This window comes from Linepithema humile, chromosome 6 (genome assembly GCF_040581485.1).
Source record: "Linepithema humile isolate Giens D197 chromosome 6, Lhum_UNIL_v1.0, whole genome shotgun sequence".
Lineage (NCBI taxonomy): Eukaryota > Metazoa > Arthropoda > Insecta > Hymenoptera > Formicidae > Linepithema > Linepithema humile.
In genome coordinates, this window is record NC_090133.1 from 25,157,000 (window position 1) to 25,174,203 (window position 17,204).

At 36.1% G+C, this 17,204-nt stretch overlaps 1 protein-coding gene across 7 annotated transcripts in view; it reads left to right on the forward strand.

The window, feature by feature from the left end:
* The first annotated feature begins 1,701 nt into the window (after positions 1-1,701).
* Positions 1,702-17,204, forward strand: part of LOC105677049 (autophagy-related protein 16-1) — a 260,615-nt gene continuing 245,112 nt past the window's right edge. For 4 of the 7 annotated variants that reach the window (XM_067357545.1, XM_067357542.1, XM_067357543.1 and 1 more), the window contains exons 1-9: positions 1,702-1,804; positions 2,532-2,684; positions 2,857-3,115; positions 3,204-3,366; positions 3,503-3,591; positions 4,724-4,771; positions 5,503-5,641; positions 7,273-7,378; positions 9,639-9,781. In XM_067357545.1, coding sequence (XP_067213646.1) covers positions 1,717-1,804; positions 2,532-2,684; positions 2,857-3,115; positions 3,204-3,366; positions 3,503-3,591; positions 4,724-4,771; positions 5,503-5,641; positions 7,273-7,378; positions 9,639-9,781 — 1,188 coding nt within the window. In that variant the 5' untranslated portion in view covers positions 1,702-1,716. Of the gene's footprint in view, positions 1,805-2,115; positions 2,283-2,531; positions 2,685-2,856; positions 3,116-3,203; positions 3,367-3,502; positions 3,592-4,723; positions 4,772-5,502; positions 5,642-7,272; positions 7,379-9,638; positions 9,782-17,204 lie in introns of those variants that run through there. The other 3 variants (XM_067357548.1, XM_067357549.1, XM_067357544.1) reach the window with 3 other exon arrangements.

Genomic DNA, 17,204 nt, shown 5'->3' on the forward strand with positions numbered 1-17,204 from the left:
GACTCGATTTCCGGTCCCGACTGTATGTCGTACCATTGGCGCGCGAACTTGATCAACTTGCTCGACGCGGCTAGCAAGGTCACCCCATCCGTTGCACTATGTATTTGTGCCACTCTGTCTACTCGACGCACCCACACCGACACACAATCCTCTTCAGACTCCCCAAACTCCGGGATTTGCGAGGCAAGCCAGGAAATTGCGTTTCCTGCTGGCAGCCCGCTCCCTATGCTCACTAATTGCATCGGCTGAGCATATGTAGAATTCAAGAACGACCCCGCGGAGTTCGTCCTATTCAAATTTTCTATATTGTTCATCGGAGCCACTGGCTCCTCGGCTCGGCTTGCAGGTGCAGCGGGCTTCGCTGCCTGCAATTGTTGCACTATTTGCACCATAAATTGCTGCTGCTGCAGCTCCTGCTGCTGACGTAGCATATTCTGCTGTTGCTGCATCATCGATGTCATTATTTCCGTTATTGTCTGCCGGAGCACCCCCGCGGTCAACGGCTCTGCAACCGTTGGCTGCGCGGCGGCCGACGGTACCGGCCCTTCTCCGAACGCACCGTGCGGCTCTGCCGGTGCATCTGCACTCCTGGATTTCTCCAAATGAGCTAAAATCGATTTTATGAGGACCTCGCGGTCCTCCGACAGCGGAAGCTGGTTGTGCTTCGCGTAATTTTGGAGCTGCTCCAATGTGGCTTTCTCCAGATCAGCTTGCTCCATCTTCGACCTCGTCTTCGGCATTCTCCTCTTCTACACTCACTCGACACGACAAAGTTTTTTATTACCGACTCGATGCGGACTTGCAGAGCCCGTTTTTGATTTCGACACGACACAACAACGTCTTTTCGACTCTTTTTTTCGACACGACGCGGGTTTTTAATGAGCCCGTACTCCTTTCGACACGACACGACAACGTTTTTCGACTATTCTTTTCCGACACGACGCGGGTTTAATGAGCCCGTTATCCCACTTCTGAATGTTGAAAGTTCTCGACTAGTTTTAATCGACGACAGACGGCACGAAACGGCTGGACAAAAATCCGTCTAGTCCTTCGAGAAATAACTTGTAACGGTCGGAGCACCGAGTTCGCTCGTTCAAAATGTCCGTTGAGCGTAATTGTTCAAACCACGTGCTCCGATTGGCTACCGACTGTATTTATTAATGTAACCGGGATGTATGAATAAATCACTTTTTCATATAACAGTATAACAAATGGTCTTTATTTTAACAACCGAATACAAGCTTACTGGACGATCGTTCGATTGACTAGATCTAAATTCACGGCTTATTCGACGACTCTAATACGACTAATGCGACTGGTTTTAATGCCGGTTCCGAACAGAGTGTCTCTCCGGATTTTGTTCCGGATAATCTTGCGGATCCTGAAGATTCCGGAACGTTCTCGAACTTTCGTCGGATCCGATAGCGCGCGCATAGATCGATTAGTTACTTCGATCTATCAAGAGTCGATGTATTGCAATTTGATGAATCGCCTGGTGCCGTCTGTCGGTCGGCCGTAGAAATACTTTACAGTATGCATTACCGACACTTGTAGATATAGCACATATCGGAACCAAAAAGTCGTGGACGTAGCACGGAAGAGACCCAAAAGATCGTGGATATTACCTACGAAATTCGTGGATATTGGCTACGTAGTTCAATGTGCACGTTTTGTGCATATAGAGGCGCTAGCCCACAGAACACATAAAATGCGGGCATGTTCACTCTCAATCTTCTCTCTGGTAAAAGCGTCGTACTGCGTCGTACGAAAAACGGCAGCGTGGCCCCTCTCAGGTTTCTCTCTGGTATTACGTTACGTATACTATAGATTGGAGCGTATTGAAGCGAGAAGGAGCATGTTGGGGTATACGACGCGAACAAACTTTTTATTTCTTTTTCAAAACGCAAGATATTTATGGCCGGAGCACAGACTTTTGCATAAAGTATAACGCATAAGCATAAGGAAATTGATTGGTCCATTTCCTTATGCATTTGCTTATGCTTATATATAGACCAATCAATTTCCTTATGCTTATGCGTTATGCTTTATGCAAAAGTCTGTGCTCCCGCCTTTACAATTAACTTAAAAGAAATGAAAGAAAGATGAGTAACAGAAAGTATAGACTAATGGAATTAAATAGAACATATTCATGTGGACTAACCTTTCGTTAACATCGATAAATCGAAGCGAAGCCATATCGATTGTGACTGGCAGTATGATATCGATGTGCGTAGCGATAGCAAACAATTTCAAAGTAGGAGCATAGTGTTTGGTACGTTTAGGTTAGAATAACTATTTTCACAATTAAAAATATTCGTGTTAATGCGACGATGTCATGTGATTGCTATGAGATATTTGGATGTTATATACTGATTGATGATCGATCATAACTTCACCGGACGAAGTTACCTATTATATATGAGGAAAGGCTGCACCATGAAGTGACGATTGTTGAGGAGCATTATTTGTGATCTCCTTGTCTAAACGATCTATATCAAGGTTAAATCGATAGTAATCATTTATTTTAACAGTGCGTGCGGATCAGACGGAAGAAATGGCCTCAAATGAAGCAGGCAAGCCGCTTGTATCCCGAGAAGACATCAACTGGCGAAAGGATATAATTTCACAGTTACGCGAAAGGAACAGATCGCAAACCACTTGTTTTGCGGAACTCATAAGCCTACGTAAATTTCATACCTTTATTTTTATGTTGAATTATTTAATACAGATATTAACGTGTAATGTATCTGGTTTTGGATATAGTGCCATATTTTATTGATATCTTATTGTTTACCATATGTCTTGCTTGATGTGCAATATGTCTACAGATTAACTGTTGATACTTTCATTTTACAGATAATAGGTTATTTGAAAGTGTAAACACATTACGAAATACAAACATGCAATTGACAATTGCAAATGAGACTCTTCGTCGTGAATCGGGAAATGGCACTCCTGGTTTAAGTGGAAATTCGGATCTCGAAGCTAGACTTTTAAAACAAGCAGAAGAATTGGCAATGCTGCATAAAAGGAAAGGAGAGCATACACAACAAATAGTAGATCTCAATAATAAACTGCAGAACATGACGAAAGAACTACAAGCAAAGGAAGCCAGGTAAGATTAATCATATTTACTCATATATATATAAATAATTAACTTTTTGTAGATTTGAGATCTATTAATATAATTTATTCTTTCTTAGTCTTGCGGAAAGTTTGGAAACTAACAACAATTTACATGTAGAAATATCTAAATACATTGCTAAAGAAAAAGAATTAGAAGGTGTTAGTCAGATGCTCAAAGATGAACATCAAGCTTTGCAACTTGCTTTTGCATCTTTAGAAGAAAAACTTAGGAAAACACAGGTATATGACTGTATCTTTTTTTTGTAATTTATGTATTGCTTTTGCTGTATATTATTAAAGAAAGTTAGATAAGCCGTTTGTAAGTATTTCTGTATTTATATCGCTTATCTAAGATTTGAATTTTATAAATTCACAGGAAGAAAATCGACAACTGATTGAACGCTTAATAAAATATAAAGCCAGAGATGCAGAAAAAATGAATGAGGAAAATGACAATTTTTTAAGGTGAGTAATAATAATAATATTATTCATATTTAAATAATAATATGTATTATGCGTTTTAGATGTTAAAAAGCAAACAATTGTTGAAAACATTTTATATGTATTGCTTTTTTCTATTTTTAATAATATAGATTACGAGAAATCTAAAATATTATTTTTATTATAATCAGTTGTGACTTATAATATTAAAACACTGCATGTTGTATGATTATAGCTGTAGCTGTGTAAACTTTTCTTTATAAGTTTAAAAGCAAAATAGTAATTATCTCTGCAGTTACTGTACTTTAATAGAGCATGTTTTTTCTGGTTATCTTTCTGTATAACATGAAGGATATGTTTTATTTTGCACGCTAATTATTTTGGGCTGATTTATAATCCTGTACTACAAAGAATGTATTTCTGCTTATATAGAGCTTTTAAAGATTAACTACTTTCTTCTATTTCAGTTGGTTTAGTTGATATGTATGTGCATACTTATATTTATTGCGTAGTTTTGTATGAGAATGTTTTAATTTACTTGCAAGAACAATTTTTTGTTTTAAGCCTTTATCTTTCTTTGGCACTATTTTTCCAGAATGCTTATTCTTTTCTGTCATCAAGATGGATAATATTGTACATTTTATGAAAGTGTAAAAGTCTTTTACGGTTTTAAAATATTATTTTAACTTATTTAATTTAAAATGTAATCTTTATATGTATAATATATCTTTTCAAGTTTGTTTTTAAATAATTTAGGTTAATAATAATATTAATATATAAATTAAATCAAGTCAAATGCATGTAAAGTAATTTTGAATTTAAATGTATAAATTATGTTTTTATTAACACTATGATCTACATGTGGTATTATTCAGTAAATTTTTAAGTAAATAAAATAATAAATTTTATTCAGTCATAAATGAATATTTCACGAAAATTTAACGTTAACATCTTTTGATTATTAGTATACAAACATGCATTAAAATATGTCTTAATCGTGGATACATCTAACTAGTCTTTTTAAAAGCACTTAAACTATTGCTACTATTTAATCAATTTTATGTTTTTCACAGAATATACACATTCACACATATTCAGTCACTCTAAGGCTTTGTACACTTGTAGCACTTCACACTGCTTAACATTTTCGTTTCAGTTTTACGAGTCCATCAGCCTTTTTGATGCATACTTTATCAAAATTTGGGTAAGTTTGATAAAATGTGAAAAACGTTTTGCTTAATGCTAAATAGCTTTGGGTTGGTAATTTAATGAAACTACAAATTACATTGCATTTTGTATCTCGTGATTTATATTTTATCTACACTTTATCTATGGGTATCTACGGTGTATGTGCATTTATATGTATATTTACTATCTAACACAAACATAATACACAATTATTAAACAGTGTAAATTCTTAATTATTTATATATAAATTAAAGAAAAAAGATTTTGCACCAGAAAACAAACTTGAAAGGATATAAAAAATATTTAATAGTCTGATTTATATTTTTCTCTATAATGCTTTTACAAAAATATTCTATAAATAAAACTAAAAATTGTAATATTTTGTAATGTATACCACTTAATATATGTATAAAAAGAATAAGTAAAGAAAATAATATATATATATATATATATATATATATATATATATACATACACACACATGTTTATATATATATATATTTATGTTTAAGATATTTAAATACAAATTAATAAAAATTACATCATTAAATGATGAGACATTCTCATTTAAAGGGATTTGTTTTTACATGATGGCTTTGTACAATAAGGTACATGTTGGAAAAAGACTATAGAGAACATATTGATGTTGCAACACGTGATATATGCTTTAAGTCGCTTCTATAAATTTGTTGTTTGTTAATGCAATATTGCACTTATCTAATGCATATGTTTTTTATCATATTATAGAAAAAGGCAAGCAAAGTTGCAAAAAGAATTGGAAGATGCAGCACGTGATACCAGACCTGTCAGTCCCGATCGTTTAAGCTTAAAAGAAGGAATCGCTGGTCTTCCGACAGCAGTGCCAACGAAAGTATCCGTAACATTTGTACGTTGAATCAAATTTAAAGCATTTTATATTGTTCTATCATCAAGAAAATATTAACCAGTCAGTATGTTTCTAATAACATTGAAATACGGAATTGCATGTTTTGTATGCACATATGAATGTTATATAAATAGATTTATATGGAGTATACTATGGAGTATGCTCAATGTAAATTTTATATGTTATTACATTTACAAATATGAGAAGGATATATTAGGGATGGTCACAATATCTATCTGACTGGAGCCCAACCATTTAGACACAAAATTTTTAACAAAATTGAAATATTTTTGATAATAAATGATTCTTTCATTTACAAAAATATTTATATTTTTATACACGGGCGGGGATATATATATTTCACATTTTTAGAATAACGGATAATATTTTTATATTGACGTTATAAAATTAGATCAAATTACCATTACATTTTTTATATATGTAGAGATCGGATAAATCTGATTCAGCAAATGATGATAATCTTTTTTGTTAATAGAGAAAATGTAGAGTTTATTCAGTTGTCATTGAGAATTGGGCTAAAATAGGATTACTTGACTTTATTTGTATAGTTATATTAACTTATAACAACAAACAATTACATGCATACATAAAAGAATTTAACTGCTTTGCTTATCTCTCATTGCGAATTGTATTTCTTTACATAGCAATATACATTATCACATATACATTATCATGTATATACAATACGTGTAACAGATAGGAGTACTGATTCAATGTTTAATAAATTTTAGTACAATAAAGAAAAGATAGTACTGTTTATAGAATGTAATGTGTATTAAGAAGCATAATGTGTTATATTTGTTATTCAGATTAGATTAAGTTTACTGGCTGATCCTAGGGGGGGGAGGGTTGAAACCCTTTTCTTCCAAGTTAAAAAAAATCAATTTTGTTGGATCCGTTTCAAGAATTTTGGTAAAAAATGCATTAAACGTTAAAGCAGGTCAAAACCCCCCTTCCATTATCGACATCAGGATCCGCTAGTGATTAAGTTATATGCTGCTTTATGTCAAAATCGTATAAGATACTCTTATTACAAACTTCCGTATTCCGAGCTTCCCTATTTTTTTATTTTCTTATTCTTAATCAGCTGAATTTCCTAAACTTTATTTCTCCTTTTAAATTGCTCTCCTAGACTGTCCGATTCCGATCAATAAAATGATGCATCTTCTATTCTTTGGCTTTATTGTTACGGCTTTTGTTGTTTATTATTTTTTTTTGGGTTTTATATTCCAATTTAGTAGAGTACAGAATACAGTTTAATTGCTGCTTAATTAAATTTAAGAATAATTATTGCTTAATTAAGTCACATATTAAATCCGAAAAAATTTTCTATTAACAAAATATACTTTATAAAAAATTACAAAATTTATATTAAAATAATTTGCAATGTATATTATTTTTAAGATTGAATATTTTACTTCTTTAATTACGCATGCTTTGGACATTGATTTTTAATGTATGTCTACGTCTTTTTAATATTATTATCGTGCAACTTTTCTCGATGTATTTCTTTATGTCTCATGTCATTAATGGGTCCCAGCAATAGGTCTCATTGAATGCATGTAAGATGTTGAGTAATTTTATACATCAAGTGTTTATAAACCTTACAGAGTGCCCATGAAGGGGAAGTTTACGCTGTTAAATGGTCGCCTACCGACAGAACTCTGGCTACTGGTGGTGCTGACAGAAAAGTCAAACTTTGGAATATTACTAAAGGTAATTAACAAAATAATTATAATTTTGTTAATAGAAACTATAATTCTTAATAATAAAACAATATTTAAAATTCTTGTTCTGCACACATTTATTTACTTTCTAAAATACGTAATAATTTCATAAAAAAATAATTTAGTATTTAATAGTAATATATAATTTTGACTTATTATCACTTATCTTAATGTTTCAATTTTTATGAGAGTAAATAAAAAAATATAAAAGAGATTTTCTCGTAATATTAGTTGTTTAAAAAAAATCAAATCTTTAATTTTAAATTAAAATATATTTAAAGATTTAAAAATAAAATATTATTTATTTATTAAATTTTTACTGTCAAATATACGAGTGTATTTAAAAGCGCTTTAATCGAAATAAGAAAAAGTCTGTTCTTTAAGTTAATTAATTAATTAATTTATTTTATTTTATTTTTATAGATATAATATTTGGTCTTTTACAATACGCGCATATTTAATTTAGAGTACAAAAAGTGTAATAATGCAAGTGCGCTAAAAAAAAAGCGCTTTAATCGAAATAAGAAAAAGTCTGTTCTTTAAGTTAATTAATTAATTAATTAATTTCATTTAATTTTTATAGATATAATATTTGGTCTTTTACAATACGCGCATATTTAATTTAGAGTACAAAAAGTGTAATAATGCAAGTGCAGCTAGAAAGAACAGTGACTTGAAGTTTACGCAAAATTGTTGCCGCGAGTGTCGATTGACTGCTAAAATGGAAGATGTAGATTCAAAGCGTTCGAACGCGTACGATTAGTCGGAGCATTCATGCGAATAAACAACACTTCGAACCGCTCAGTAGTCGTAAATATTGCGTGCAAACGTGAGATGATCTACCAGGAATTTATTTAGTGGTCTTATTATTCAAATTTTCACCGCGGCACGTGATGCGGTTGGGTTATGCTAGTCTCGTCGTTCGCATGCGCGTTTAAACGATGCGACTTTCGCGAAATGCATTTCCACGAACCGGTTCTTTGTCTCCCGGCATTTGCATTTGTCATTTTTCGCCTAATTTGCTTTTATCTGATCAACAAGAAACACAGTTTTACTGATTTGATCAAAATGTGATTACGAAGGGAAAGCATCTTTTGATTCACGAGAATAGCAGCCTGCTGTGTCATCGGTAATTATGACTTTATGATCTAATTATACAGTTTACGTGCATAAAGTTGATTATGCGTAGTAAATCTCTATTAAAATGATAAGAACTGTTATATGCGCTAATACTAATAATGATCTTCACCGGCGAAATAACCTTAATTTTTTTGTTAATTTAACATAATAAAAATTTTTTTGTGAAAATTATTCGGTAATATTCTCAACAATAAATGTAAAATATTTCGCCTAAAAATGATTTGATAATATTTTCGGCAAATGAATGCAAAACGCTTCACCTGAAAATTAATATAACATAGAAATAAAACATATAAATGCATTTGCATGAAAATAATTCATATGTGTGAAAAGAAATATATTATTTATTTGTCAATGCATGTAATTTGCATTTGCATATAATTAACGTTGAATGAAAACATTTTCTGTCTTTATTACATTTCACAGAAAGCGTTTACTATCTTTCTATGCCTTTATTTGATACAGGCAACGGAATTGACTGCAATATTTTTTTCAGGAGATTCTCTGCGATTCACTTAATAAAGTATGATAACAAATCAACAGGTTACTTCGCACATTGTGAACGCAGTTCACTTTCGTGATGCCTAGTAAAAGCCTCCCTGCCGGCGAAATCGTTTCCCATGTTGTAACGAAGTGATCGCACATGCTGCAACGCGCTCTCGAATGTAATCTCCCCTCGCCCTCTCATTACAAATTGAATGAAACATTCGTCCTTATTGTATGGGTTATATCCGCTTAGCTCGAGATTTGCTATTCCGAATCTCCACGCATTCTCCATTTCTCGGCTTTGTTTCGCGCGCTTCTTCATTGCTCTCCGCCCGCCTCTATTTCTACGTTTCTCTCTCTGTCTCTCACTATCCGCATTGAGGCGCTTATAACCTGCTTCCCTAAGGATTACAGCGCGGCTTGCTCGCTGCCAATTAAACCGTCAGGGCATAAATTTAATTAGTTATATTCAGATAATAACGCGCAATAGACGAAAAGAGGGAAAGATATATATACATACAGAAAGAGAATGTAAAACAATCGTATAACGAGAAACAAAGTAATTGATGGAAGCACGTTAATGTGGATAATTGAACATCATTACATAATGTACATTGTTGCAGGCACATCTGAGAGCAAAGGCAACCTCGTTGGCAGCAACGCTGGTGTGATGTCAGTGGATTTCGACTCGACGGGCACGCTTATCCTCGGAGCATCTAACGACTATGCAAGCCGCGTCTGGACCGTCAGTGATTTTCGTCTAAAGGTAAGTGATAGTATTACAGTTCTGACCTAATACGTGGTCTCATATTTTTAATGCTCCACGGAAGCTCATGGGGCAATGTGATATTTACCAGATCTCCACAAACACGTAGAACACGTTTTTGTAATCTATTTCTGTATTTTCTGTTACTTAAACTTTTTTCTGTGACGCATAGCGCGCAGATATAATATAGACATAATGCCAAGATACAAAGTTATGACGTTTTATCAATCTGGGGCATATTTGCCTCGTATATGTTGCTATATATATATATTATTTTATATAATAAAAGGTTTATTGCGCGATGAAGGGGGTGGGGGAGATAATATTAAATATAAAAATTGCATACTCATTATAGATTATAAATGATAATGGCAGATTATTATCAAAATATATTTGCAGAAAATTTTAAATAACAAATTTAAATAATAAATTATGCATAACGCGATTAAATTTAAATACGAAAATTGTTTACAATATTAGCAAAAAGCGCCATATTTATCATATTTTTAATACTTGCTGAATGCAATAATTGCATTAAAATGCAATAAATGACATCGCAATAAGAAAAAGCGCGAGACTTTTTAAGCACGATTTAAGCATAATTTTAAACATGATTTCTAAAATTACTTCCCATAGAAGTACATGGTACGATTCATTTTCCCATCATATCTAGGTAATATTGGTAACTGTTTTTAAAGATTTAAATTCCCGACTTTCGATTGCCACTCAAATATGCTGCTGTTCGTTCGTAATTGTACCACGGTTCTATGGGTACTCACGGCAAAGCCGAATGTATTACGGAATTAGCGGCTTTATCCCTCTCGCGAAGAGATGAAACGTTCCGCGCAACAATACTCGAGCGAAATATCGAAAATTCATCCGACAGCGCTGAGTTTGCAAATTTTTTTAATCCGCAGATTACAGACAAAGCGTCGAAATTACGTCAAAAGTCGCAAATAAAACAGGGGCAAATAAAGATCGAAGTACGTCAAACTTTTTTTTCACAAGTGCAATGCATTATTAATCCATAAATTGTGTTTTTTTAATCTCGCGTTTTTTTTAAAGCTCTTTTAACCAGCTGACAGTTAGACCGTCAGAGTACCTATGGCCGTACTCAATCAAGCTTTCATACTGTATTGCGCGAGGTATAAACAAAAAGAAGTTACATTAAGATGGAACAAATGGCCTAACAGCTACAGTAATGAGACATGCTCGTCTCTCATCCTCGTGAAAACGTGATTAGTTGTAGGAACGTGTCCCAGGAACTGCATAAGGAGACGTCTCGCAAAACATTAAATTATAGGTCTGTTCCGAGGCATCCCGTGAATTTACTAGCAGTAGAATGTGAAGTTTATTGTCACTTTCTTTCCTCACGATCCATTACGGTGCCAGCACATGTAAATCCATGACGGTGACGTGACCGTAAAGCCTATGACAAAAAGTCAGTCGAATCGCTCCGTAAACCTTATCGCGGACTTGTTCCTGCGTGCTCGTATGTACATTTCAAAAGGCGGCTCCGATGTTTCCTGGTTTCTTGACCTCGCTGTCCAAAGTTCGCCCGTTCGCTTGCTTCCGCTTCCTTCATCATCGCAACATCCGTAACAGAAAACTTTCGCGTTGCTCTCTGCGCTCTTGTGATAAGCGTGTCGACTTTTTTTCGCAATCCTTCATTTCCTGCTCTAGAAATATATATTGAGCGACAGGGTGCTAAATTGTTCATCATTTCTGGTAATGTTAGAGTGTTGAATTTGTTAGTAAAATGTTCTCGATAATATTTGAATATTTTCTGCAGTGTATTACACAATCCCGTGTATTACTAAATTGTTGGTCATACGTGCAGTAATTTTAAACAGTTTTTATGGCACATAGATATTATTCAAAGTAATATACTTTTTTAATTTTTTACGATCACGGCGTATTTTTGCCACTCGACTAATTCAGATAAAAGATTAACTAAATTAAAATAATCCGCGGTAAGACCAAGAGTTAAGCCGATGACCAAAAATGTGCGAATTAATTTCCAGTTACTTAATATTCATCGATTTTTTAGCGGGTCTGGGAAAGCATTAATATTTTATATTACTCGTTAATTACTGAATAATTACATGCAATTTATAACCCGCGCGTAAATGTTGTTTTAACGATATTCTGAGAATGTAGCAAGCATAAATGATCAGTTTCAAGCTTTAATCTCACAGTAACGATGGTATAAATTACATGATGGAAGTTTTAGTTAGACGATGCGCGTCAAATGTGACGGTTGAAGTTTAGCATATGACAGTAAATGCTGATCACTCCTAATGTACGTTATCTCCTTTGATCTTCGCCCGAAGCCGGGCTCTCATATGTAAGAACTTAAGCACATGGTTGTCAATAGTCTGCATGTGTGCAGTCGTGTATGGAAGAGTAATCACTGATGATCGATTGCGATGAAACTTCGAGTCCCACGCCGTACATACACCCGACCTGCGCACCTCGTTACTTTGATAGGATTGTCAGAGTGTCGTACTGATGTAACATGATTAAACGCTGGAAGCAACCGGCGATGATTGTCGGCGAAGCCGACGGGAATCGACGGACAGTGGAGGCTTCTGCTTCTGCTAATCCCGCGACCGGTCTTTGCAGTTCTAGATGAAGCTGAACGGTACTTTGATTTGTGCCGTGTATATGATCAAATCAGCCGTCCGGCAGTTTTATCGCAAACATTCTTTTACAATCGATTCGCAGAAGTCACCGACGTCCAATCGATTCGTCGCGGTGCGTTTGCCAAGACGTATTCGTAAATAACTTATTCTTGCGAACGCTAACAATACCGTGCGAGAATTCACCGCGCGAGAGGTATCGAGGTAATTTCTCTTCTTGGAGCAATTACATACGTATCCATGTTACATTACATGACAAGATTCAGCGAAGACGCTTCCGTTGGTTCGCAGTGCAGCGAGATTGGGTCGATAGTCTGTCTGTTACCAGCCTTGCGATTCCATTACATACTTGATACGTCGTTTCCAAGCGTCATTGTATAAGTTGGCGCTTGTTCCGCATGCAATAATACCGCCGTTTACAGCACGGCGGTTACGAGCAGAATACAGTGTAATATATCCGCGCGCGAGCATACGTGAGCCAGCATATCGCTCACTTATCGCCCCATGTGTTAAACGTGATTATTCGACACGTCGGGGAATCGTAGCTGCCGTTTCGCGCGAATTATGAGTTCCGTCCAGTCGACTGGATCCTTGCCTTTTTCCGTGCTTCCTCGCTCTGCTATCGCTCTTACTTACTTACTTTTTCACGCGCCGTTCGTGAGACGGGGCTCGCCGAGAGTCCACTGAATAGCGGCTGTTTCATTCCGAAGATTGGTGGCCAATGGCGCGTAAACTCACGCGAGAAACAACACGCGGACTCTGAGAGATTCGAGCCATAACTAGTCTGTAGGTTATTCAGGCTGAGAGATGCGAGAGCTGACCACCTGATGTTTATTCTCAAGTGCATTCCCCGTCTCGGGAATGTAGCAACATCTGTCGATTTTAACAAAATACGATTTTTTCCACAATTCTCGCCGTTGCGGTATCCGTGCTTGTTTCTGTAGATTACAACATTGTCCTCTTTTTACAATAGCTTTTTACGTGATTGAAAATTTGTAATATATTCAACATGAATTTTCTTTCGGTAGAATGTGAATTTTTGCAATTTGTGTTATTTGTTATTTTTTGTTGAAGTTTTTAATTGCTATATTTAAGAATTTTAAGCAAACAAAATCGACAAATGTGTTTATGTTATAAGAGTATGATATATCAAAACATTTGGCACAGAGAATTTAACATCCATTAGTAACCATACAATATTTTGGGTATATGCAATACACAATATATATATATAAAATATATTATTTTCGCAATATTTTGATGAATATTTTGTTACTGTCTGCATTATTAACGGAGAAAACCGCATAGCCGCAGCATAACGATTAAGTTCATAATCTCTTTATGTGATACGAGTAAAGTGGTGAGAATTTTGAGCCTTAGTAATTCGCAGGACGGTGTAAAATAAGAGTATTAACGCGGGATTATTATCGGCCGTGAAAAATATATTTCATCATTGGGGAAAAATTGAGAGTGGAGAGACGCGGTAAAGTGGCTATTTAAGATTTTTTCTTTTTCCTCGATCTTTCTTCTCGATGTCCTTTTTCGAGAAACCATATCTCAGACACTTTCTTTTGTCGCAGTTTTACTTCTTAAATTTTATATTTCTCGCTCCAGACTCTTGTTTGTCACCTCGCTGGTAAGGAAACGGCGCGTTAAACGAATATCGATGGTATTGGTGGGTACCTGGCCAGGGCGATAATGGACTCAATTTCGCGGCGGTAGGGCGTCGTCAGCCGTGGGGTTTCCTCGTGTGCCGCCACTCCTATCGATTCGCCGGCGGTGGCTGCCGGTGGTTTCCCGGTTGTGTCTGGCACTGGCGAACCGTCATACTTCCTCCGGTTGCGCGGCTTCAATCTTCTCGTAAGAGACGTAATCGCTCGTACTTTCCATCGTCCGCGACCGTTCGTGCTCCTCATTACACCGTGCCCGTCTTGTCTTAATCTTGACTAATGAGTAACAAGCGACGCTGACGACGAACGAGTCCGATGTTCTGTAAATCGAATAACTGGAGAGAGAAAAGGGGAGTCGCTCTAATTGCTGTACTTCAGTTAATTCGATCGAGCGCCTTTCCGGAAGTTGCAGTGTCCTTCGTGGACGACGCTGGAATCCTTTCAGACTTTACTCGACGGCGTAGTTCCATTTAATAATATGTAACGTCGGAGATACTGTAATTGCTCATTTAAACAATATTAAATTGTTTTTAAATGTTAAATAGTGTCATCCTGCTTTAACGCATCGGTAATTCGGCGCTGTAAATTATAATTTTTAAATCGTTGATTTCTTGTCGTTTTTTAATGCTATTTTTTAACCTGACTTATTGAGAGACAGAAAAAAATGTAATTTTGTGCGAATATCATAGGTTTTTGTTGATCTACTTGCAGATATATCTTGCGATCTCAGCAGGATTGTCTTACATCATGATAGCCAATTATTTCACTATTATGACGTAACATGAACATTGTCTGTCTTTGTAGAGCACCGCGTTTCCCTCTTTTGTAGCTATGTAGCTTAGCCTGTGTTCTCGCAGCAGTTACGCGCTCATCTCGCTTTAATCTCGGAGTCACGACCAGTCTGCCACCATTATCTAATCTGCCTGACGGTTGAGTTTCAATTACGTACGTCGAGATTCCGTCTGTTTATGAAACGTAGATGGTACGTTCCGAGCGGTATTTATGGCGAGGATAATGCGTGATAAGTTTCATCAGAACTTCTTCTTGTGCGGTTAAAGGACACGACGCGCAGAGGATTTATCAATTTCAAAGTGCATGTCGCTCATGAGACGTCGAGGCCCGGCCGCTTAATTGCAGGCTTCTTGACATCCGATCAAAGGAGGGAAGGCCGGGGGAATTTCTCCCGACGTTCATGACGACTCTAATAATCAGTCTGTTCGGTCGGGTCTGAAACGTTAATTCAGAAAACGCCGAGGAGCTTTCAGGCGTCGTCCAATAGGGTAATTTCAGGGTAACACAGTGGGCAGCAGGCACTCTACGCTAGTAGCCCTCTTCGTTCAAAGGCATTACTTTCATGCCGACCCCAGTAATTACCTTGCGAAATTACCGCATTTACATCCCTAATAGGAATAGGTGGATATAGGTAGGAATGTCAGGCATGCCGCAGGAATATCGCGCGGGGAGAAAAAAGCGCCGGGAATTAACCCGAACACGCCGCGCGCGCTGTCCTTGCGAACCGTACGGAACGTCTCTCGTGCATTTTTTCCTCCGTGTTGTTTTTTTTTAATCGTGCTTGCTTGCAGTCAGGACGGAGAGAGGCAGCCGGCCGGCTATCAATTTTATCGAATTAAGACTGGATTGCGCGTAACGCCTATTAAATCCCTCGGTACTGTGCGCAGTTCGGATATGTACTGAGAAGTAAATTTCTTTCTCTTTCATCATTATTTTTATGTTTGATAAATATCTCAGAAATGTAATGTCGAACGTACGATCTTTATACTTTTTTTTTCTGTTATTAATAGACATTTCTAGATTACTGGATGTAAACAAAAGCGGATATTTTTCTTTACAATTTTTGTTATAACTCTTCGCAATAAGGATTATGTAAGAATTTCTCGAACAAAATTTTTTTATTACTTGGATTTTTTTATCACGGTTAGAACATAGCGACATAAAGTTACATTGTTTAACATTTATGCGCTTGCCGCTTTGCATTTATATGTAAAACAGTCTGAAGCATAAAGACACGGCAATATTTATATGGAGGACATGTTGCACCCGTGCTAATTTGCACTAGACAGGAAAGAGAGTAATTATTTGTTCTTGCAAAGTTTGATTAGCTCGACAATATTAGCTTGATATATCGGCGCACACGGTGTTGGGAAATTGCTTACCGTCGACATTTCCTGAGAGTGCTTGATCGGTTGACTCTCCCTGTCCCATTAGAGGGCGTGTAAACCACCTCACTGTATATTATGTCGCGCACGCACACTTATACACCGTCATATTCCCGTCTCGCGTCAGATGAGTGATAAAGGAAGAATCAGCCTTCTCAATTTTTGCTTTCTCTTTCCGCACCGCAATATTATTTTCAAATATTGATAAATATTATCTTATTAGAAATAAATAGCAATGCAATTACGTTAATGCGTTATATCTTAATTTCTAAAATATGCAGAGATCGCAGACCTTCTCGTAATTGCGCATTGCTTGACAAATTTGAAGTTGATTTACCTCAGTGAAAAGTTCAACCTTAAACGTTTCTGTAATTAACGGTTAAATTAAATTTCTATTAAAGTAGAATTCGCTTTAAAATAACTCGGGAGGAAGATTTTATCGTCTCTTTCTAGGTGCGAAGCTTAATTCGCGTAACGAAGAGAGAGAGAGAAAAAGCCGTTTATTTCCAGTCGCTTGTAATTCGCAAACTATCGATGTCTCGTTGAAGGAAGAGACACCAAGTGCCGAGAGAAAGTGTATTACGCATATTTAGATGCGTATAAATCTGTTATTTTTATAGAATTAATGATTCGGTATATGCAAATTTTGATTTTGGATTCGTATAGACGTCGTGTTAATCGAACTAAATTACATTCCGAATTTGCATCTGAAAAGTGTTACAACTTTCAGCTTATTCGTTCGTGTAAACGTTTTGGCGTCGTGCCAAACCACTGCTAACGAAATTGGTATGTTTATCCCGAACAATGTACGTGCTGCGGTGAACAACCTGTAGATATTTGGCGAACCGGCCGCGATGTCAGGAACGCATGCCGAGAATCACGCTCAAGCACTCTCTGGAACGAGTGGCATTTTTAAAAATCCTGGAAGCGAAAA